General features: G+C 31.6%; 1 protein-coding gene across 1 annotated transcript; it reads left to right on the top strand.

Moving 5' to 3' along the window:
- Nucleotides 1-4,905: 4,905 nt before the first annotated feature.
- On the top strand, nt 4,906-6,444 carry LOC112998593 (uncharacterized). The gene has a single exon (XM_026124764.1). It carries the CDS (start codon nt 4,906-4,908, stop codon nt 6,442-6,444), a length of 1,539 nt encoding a protein of 512 aa, XP_025980549.1.
- The last annotated feature ends 1,874 nt before the right edge of the window (nt 6,445-8,318 follow it).

Genomic DNA, 8,318 nt, shown 5'->3' with positions numbered 1-8,318 from the left:
GTATTGGAAAGCTTCAGTGGGGTTGAAGGATGATTTTAGCATTGGCCCTGACTCTATAAACCATTCGTCTATCCATTCTTGGGGTTCACCAAGCTTAGGTAGAATCAAGGTCAATATCGATGGTGCAATTCAGATTAGAGATCATCCTGCGACATGTGGTGGAGTTGCTAGGAATCATCACTATGGGCATTGTATGTATAGGTTTATGATTCATCTTGGGAATGTTCATGTGATCTTTGAGGAACTCTGGGTTATTTTTCATGGTCTCAAACTAGCTTTGGATAGAGGACAGTGGAGTCTGATGCTTTCAATTTGGTGAATGACATTCGAAATATGGCAAAGCTTCCTCTAAGGTTCTTGCTGCTTCATATCTCCAGGGATAACAACTTAGTGGTTAAGGAAGCCTTCTCTTCCAATGATCCTTCTTGTGTACACACTAGTTCCCCATTGAAGCGTGGCGCGAGACTTCTTATGGAAACAACACTAGTTTAACTGCTTGTTGTCTTTATTTGAACTAGCCAAAACAAAGCGTGCTGCATCCGCATTTCTACTCTACTGTCATATTATATTGTGGTAAATTTTATATATTTAAATAATATATTTTATTAACTCTAAATTCATATACACATTTAATTTTAGTTTAATATGTTTTTTAATGAATATATAATTTTATTTTTTATGTTTCTTTATTTGTTATGATAACATCACAAATTAATATATTATGTTTGTAAATACATGTTCATTTATACACCGTTGATCAAATTATTTGTGCTACATTCTTAAATATTATTTTATTTGATAAATGCATTTGTGAAATATTGAAATGGTAACATTATTATGTCACATGTTAAATTTTTTTTCTTCTTGTTTTGATTTTTAGTTATATTTGCTCTTAGGGTGCACATACTTCAATTATAAGGATTTTTTTATATATTTTTTAAAGTAAGATATGCGGTACCATGAAGAGAAAAATGGATAAATATATAAAATAAATATAAAAAATATGTGTAGAAAGTAAAGACTATCTAAACATTTTTCAAATTGTAATTACAAAACAAAAAAAAATCATTCAAGTCATGATCCTTTTCACAATGTTTTTGAGTTTGTTATCATTTTTTAAACATTTATACTCAAAATTAACAAATTATAGAAATATACAATGATGTTTATTTTTCCGCTAGCGTTTGATAAATAAGAAATTTTTAGGACAATGAAAAATAATTAATTAATATTTTTTATTTACTTTTTTTGAAGAAAAAAAATTAAAGATAGTATTATGTTGAAGTTATTACAAGAACATGTTAATTTAAAAATATTAAAATACATTTTTCTATTGTAACGGAACATCCATGTTTTAATGGTTTACATAAATTCATTTCATAAACTATTTTTAAGAGGAAAAGTCATTTTAAACACCTTACAAAAGTTCAATAAAACTATTTCTAACATTATAAACTATCGATTAAACCATTTTTTCACAATTTGATGTTCATGATCCAAATATAAAATTCAGTAATTTTTTTAATCCAAATACAAATCCAAAAATCAATTTTAATATAAATTTGTACGATTAAATACTATAAGCATGACATGATCAAAGACAAAAAGATATATATATATATATATATATATATCATCCTATTCTTTCCAAGTATGTTTCTTTTTTTCTTTTTCTTTTTTATATACTCATAGCATAGCATGTAAACTTTAAATATTCCAACTACACACAAAAATGAAAAAAAATCTTATAATAAAAAATAAAAAAATTAATAAAAGACAAAATTAATTAAAAATATAAATAAAAATAACACGTAAGACCACAAATAAAAAATCTATATTCCAAACTAAAACTAAATTACCCAGAATATGTTACAAATTTGAACTTCAATTGCAACCATACTTACCTACCTCATTGTCATATCTAGAAAAGAAAATTCTTTCATAAGTTGTACAATGTTCCTTAATGATTTAGTATATCTAGAAAAGAAAATATATTACTTCATGCATCAGTATCACAAAACCAATCGACTATAAAAAGCACCGAAAAACACTATATTTGAAGGAAGCAATTGAAGAATCCTAGTGACAGCTCAAATGCAAAGTGCATAAAACCTAGTGCATTATAGGTTATCATATACCATGCTAATTTGATGCTAAAAAAAGGGGTTATGTTTGTGTACCCGTTGATCCTTGTCTCCTTGGAGTAGAAGATTGGATCCTTATTTTTCCTATGAATGCCTAAAGATTAATATTATATTTGGATTTCAATGAAAAAGAGGATGAGTCTTCAAGAAGGAGAGAGATGGAGAGTGAGAGAAGATGAAAAGGAGAAAAGGAAGAAATATGTGAGGGAGATGGAGGTTTCTCGATTTCAGTTATAGATAGGATGTCATGGTTAGAAAGAGAAACAAGAGAATGCAATTATAAGATAACAAAAGATGGGAGAGTGTAAAGTTACCAAATACGAGAAGAAGATCTAGAGTGTGTAGTTATTTAGTTTTCAAGCATGGTTTCAATAAATTGTAAGTTACAAATTTAGGCATCACTCAAAGAGAATAATGTATAACTTTCTTATGATATTTGAGGGTAAAAGTGTCCAACAAAGTGGAGGCCAATCAGAAAGTATCCCCTTTATCTATTGTTATAGATAAATATTCAACTTACTACCTAAAAGTATAACGGACTCTTACATGAATCCTTCAAAGATAAAAAAAAATTATTTTTTTATCCTTAAATGTGTAAAAATATCAATATTTTAATCCTGTTGTTATTTTTGTCCATCAAGTGTATCATTTTGTTGATATGACATATGAAAATTGAAATGTTATGAGAAAAAAATGAAGTGAAATGTTAACTCGACAGACTAACTTATCATGGAAATTTCAATGAATTATTTTGTCAATTTTGAATTTTTTTACCTATTAGTCTTTCCCCTTCCTGTCAACAACTATTCTTCTCCATAAACGAAGATGTACCATGACTAAAAGTGGTCTTTGGGTATTTTTTGTTTGTTCGTTTTGTTAATATAAATTCTTAATCTTTTTTTTTTCAATTTTACAAAATAGTCCTCTTCTCTAAATGAATTCAAAATTAAACCTTATAATTCTGAATCCTACTCAAAACCACCAAAACTCAAAACCTACAACAATTGAATTAAAACCAAAATGACAGCAAATTTGCTACATATAAGTGCGATAAAAAAAAATTCAATGCAAGTAAACAGAGAAGAAGGCAGGGAACAAATAAAAAAAACAAAAAAATAAGTTAATCTCTCTTTGCTTCCGCCATGAGCGTCACCGCATTCCTGGATGCAAGTTCATCAGAACTAGTATGTTCTCAAAGCTTCAACCTCAACACCATCCTTTCCCACACCATTCTCTTCAACTCTTTGCGAAGGATGACAATCGTGCACTATCACCATGCCAAACTTCGTCTTCTCTTTCACTCTAGCTTGTCGGTGAGCGCAAGTTCAAGAATGAGCCAACACCATCGTGTCAAGGCTAATGTCGTTGACATCAATGTTGATGACATGGATCGAGACACAGTAACCTATGAAGCACGGACACGCCACCGAAGTGCCGCGTCCCGCGTCGAAGACGCACCAGACACACAAACGGGTGCGACTCCGGTGCAACGCGGTGTCCGTTGCCGCCGCCGTCGCCGGACACGATTGGATGCAAGAAACACGTGATCGGACGTGGCCCAACAAGTGGACACGCGCATCCAAACGCGGCCCAACCAAATATTTTATTATTTATTTAAAAAAGACTTGCCTAAAACGAAAATCACGTCTTCTCCTTGCCGCAAGCGAACCTCCACGTCGCCGCCTCCGTTTCCCCCTTTGTAGGTAGGCCTTTCTTTCTTTTCTGAGTTTTCTCATGATTTCATCTGCTCCATCGCCTCCATGTTTCTGAGTTTTCTCTCTCGCCTCCGTTGTTTCCCCGTTGATGCTTTTGCCTGATTTTATGGTTTCTAATTTCAATTGATGCTTTTGTGCTTTATGGTTTCTGGTTTTATGGTATTCTCTCAGCTTTCTCTTTCCATGTGCAGTGGTACCCATTACCCAATGCCATTTGATAGTTACAAGAGAGTTTATTTTTATTATTTTATTTAGATACTTTTTTGTTTTGTTGTGCCATTTGATACATTCAAATGTTTAAAGGTGGTCTCAAGCACGTTACAACAATTATCATATTTTCTAAATAAAAGTTGTGTCATTTGATACATTCAAATGTTTAAAGGTGGCCTCAAGCACGTTACAACAATTATCATATTTTCTAAATAAAATAAATGGGTGGATGTTAACATATTTTTGTAGGATTGAAATTTTACTTTTTCTTCAATTAAAATTTTAAGGGTTTACTTGTGTTTTTATTTTTTTATTTACTTTTTAATTATAAAATTGTCACATTAGTTTAAATCTATTTTTTGATTTTAAAAAAATTATACAGAAAATATTAAAATAATAAATGAAGATGGAAAATAAAAACACAAATAATAATGGAGCTTTAAAGTACAATACAAAGATTATTATTATACAAGTCCGGGTAGGTGTGGGGCATCAATTAAAGTATACAGTTTCCCCTACCTTAATTTTTATTATTTTATTGTAGCTTGTTAGCAAATAAAAAATAAAGCCTTGAGTTTTGTGATTTTTTTTTCTTATTTATTCTTAAAAAAATTATTTGCTAAAAAAGTATCTAAATTGTTTAAAAATAAAAAATAAAACAAATATAATTTACAAAAACTAAAATTATTTTGAATAGTCCTATTTTGAATAAAATTAAGCTACAACATGGCCAATAAGACAAGAACAACATTGATTAGAAATTGCTTTTGTTGTTTGTTTTTTACTTAGAAATTGTTTACATTGATTTTTAATTTTTTTTTTAAATTGGTGTAGAGATGAGTGCTTCTAGTCCTAGTCAAGCTAAAGAACAAGATGATAATACCAAACCTTTATGGACCTATGTTACAAAGATAAAAAGTGTAGGTGGTGGTGGAAATTATGAGATAAAATGCAATATTTGTGATTTTACCTTTAATGGGTCTTACACTAGAGTGAGGGCACACTTGTTGAAGATGACTAGAAAGGGAGTTAGAGTTTGTCAAAAGGTAACAATTGACAGACTTATAGATTTGAAGAAGATAGACAATGAGGCAACATTAAGGGTCGAGAAGTCAAAAACAAAATCTATATCATTGCTTTCGGTTTCTACTCAACACCAAATGGATACAAACACTCTTGGTGTTGATCCAAAAAAGAGAAAGACATCAACTATAGAAAATGCCTTTAATTTGCAAGCTAGAGAGACACTTGATCATGAAATTGCTAGGATGTTTTACTCTTCGGGGCTGCCTTTTCATTTAGCAAGAAATCCTCATTATAGAAAGGTGTTTGCCTATGCTTCCAACAATCAGATCAGTGGTTACCAACTTCCAGGTTATAATAAATTAAGGACAACATTACTTCAAAATGAGAGGAGACATGTGGAGAACTTGTTACAACCAATTAAAAATGCATGGAGCCAGAAGGGTGTGAGCATTGTTAGTGATGGATGGAGTGACCCGCAAAGAAGATCTCTTATTAATTTCATGGCTGTCACAGAGAGTGGACCTATGTTTTTAAAGGCCATCGATTGTTCAAATGAGATCAAAGACAAGGATTTCATTGCCAAACTTATGAGGGAGGTAATTATGGAGGTTGGACACTCAAATGTTGTGCAAATAGTGACGGATAATGCAGTCGTTTGTAAAGCAGCAGGTTTAATAATTGAGGCTGAGTTTCCTTCCATCTATTGGACTCCATGTGTTGTCCACACATTAAATCTTGCTTTGAAGAACATATGTGCAACCAAGAATACAGAAAAAAAAAACAATGTTATTTATGAAGAATGTTCTTGGATCACCCAAATTGCGGATGATGCAATGTTTATGAAAATTTTTGCCATGAATCACTCTATGAGACTATCAATTTTCAATTCATTCAATTCATTGAAATTACTATCCATTGCTCCAACAAGATTTGCCACCACTATTGTAATGCTCAAGAGATTCAAGCAATTGAAGAAAGGATTCCAAGAGATGGTCATTAGTGACCAATGGTCTTCTTATAAGGAAGATGATGTTGCAAAGGCTAAATTTGTGAAAGATACTTTGGTGGATGATAAATGGTGGGATAAGGTTGATTATATTCTTTCTTTCACTAGCCCTATCTATGATATTCTTAGAAGAACTGATACAGAAGCTTCATCTCTCCATTTAGTATATGAAATGTGGGATTCAATGATTGAAAAGGTGAAGAATGCCATATATCAATATGAGAGAAAGGAGGAGAGTGAAGGATCAACCTTTTATGAGGTAGTGCACTCCATATTAATTGACCGTTGGACTAAGAGTAGCTCTCCTCTCCATTGTTTAGCTCATTCCTTAAATCCAAGGTAATTAACTCTATACTTTTTTACTTACCTTTTTTTTTAGAATTACATAAATTTTAATCATATATATATATATATATATATATATATATATATATATATTAATTATAGATATTATAGTCATGAATGGCTAAGTGAAGATTCTAATAGAGTTCCTCCACATCAAGACTTGGAACTCACTCGTGAAAGATTAAAATGCTTCAAGAGGTTATTTCTTGATGTGGATGTAAGGAGGAAAGTGAATATTGAGTTTGCCAACTTCTAGGATGGAAGAGAAGGTTTTGATGATCTTGATTCTTTAAATGATAGAGGTCAAATGGATCCAAAAGCTTGGTGGCTAGTTCATAGCGTTAATGCTCCAATACTTCAAAAGGTTGCCCTTAAGCTACTTGCGCAACCTTGTTCATCTTCATGTTGTGAAAGGAATTGGAGTACATATTCATTCATCCATTCTTTAAAGAGAAACAAGATGGCACCACATAGAGCTGAAGATTTAGTATTTGTTCATAGCAACCTACGCTTCTCTCAAGGAATACTCCACAATATCATCAAGAGGAAACTAAAATGTGGGATGTAGCCGGAGATGATTTTGGATCACTTGATGATTGTGGTATTCTTGAAATTGCTAGTTTATCTTTAGATGAACCAGAGTTAGAAAGTGTCTTTTTCAATGATGATTGCTAGTTTGTGAAATTCTTGAAGACTTGAAGTTGCTAATTCATCATCTTGCTTTATAATATTTTTTTTGTAAAGAAACAAAGCGTACAAATTGTATAATGAGGTCTCTTAGTATTTTTTTGTGACTCATTATCATAGGAAAAGTTCTTTTTAGATGATGATGAATATATAAATCTTGATTTTTAATTTAGATCTTTTATGCATATCACTCATATTTAATTTTATGTAATTTTATTTTATATATATATATATATATATATATATATATATATATATAGTCGTGTTCGTGTCCTACATTTTGGACATTACAGGTGCCCACGTGTCCGTGTCGTGTCCGGTGTCGGTGCTTCATAGACAGTAACAAAACCAAACACAAAATGCCTTCATGTAGTCACAAATCCAAAAAAAAAGAGTATTATCTAGATCTCAAAAATCACCAACCTAAATTTTAAATTTTTTACACTAATTCATAAAACCAAATGCATAAGGATGCCTTCATCATTGTCGTTAGCGGCCCCAATGACGTTGGCAAGGACACCCTCATCGTGAGCCTCCGCGATAGCTGCCACAGACTCCATTTGCATCCTCCTTAGTCGCGCGCCTCATCGTGGCTAGACTAGCGAGGTAGAGGATGGTGGCTTGCCTTCCTGGGTTGACGAAAATATTTTGTACTTTCATCGAAGAGGTCAAGGTGGCGCTATCCTCGTTGTCGTTGTGTTCATCCTTGCCTCCTCCCCAACTATCTTTCTCCATCTAGCATTTAGGATTAGGTTGGTGTTGTAGAAAGAGGGGTATACATGGAAAGATGGGAGAGAAAGACAAAATAAAAATAAATAAATAAATTATGATGCTTGATTTAAAATGGAAAAGACTAGGGTAAAAAAAAATTAAATTTGACAAAATAGTCCATTCAAATTTTCATGACAAATTAATTTTGCCAAATCATCATTTTATTTCACAATCTTTTCTGGTGACATTTTAATCTTCACATGTCACGTCAATGAAAATGTTAAATTTGATGGACAAAAGTATTGACTTTACTAAAATGTGGGCATTTTTACACATTGGGACAAAATAATTTTTTATTATTTAAAGATTCATTTGTCAATGAATTAAACTTTTAAGGATTAAGTTAAGTATTTTCTATATTTATTTTGAAATTTCAGCTCATTGATGGAAAAGATGTGGTAAGGAATATAAAAA

The sequence above is a fragment of the Glycine max genome, chromosome 12 (assembly GCF_000004515.6).
Source record: "Glycine max cultivar Williams 82 chromosome 12, Glycine_max_v4.0, whole genome shotgun sequence".
In the NCBI taxonomy this organism is placed as follows: Eukaryota; Viridiplantae; Streptophyta; class Magnoliopsida; order Fabales; family Fabaceae; genus Glycine; species Glycine max.
This window is presented reverse-complemented; position numbering and strand designations above follow the sequence as displayed.

Coding starts and splice junctions, on each gene's coding strand:
- LOC112998593 (XM_026124764.1), top strand. CDS start 4,906: ATGAGTGCTTCTAGTCCTAGTCAAGCTAAAGAACAAGATGATAATACC.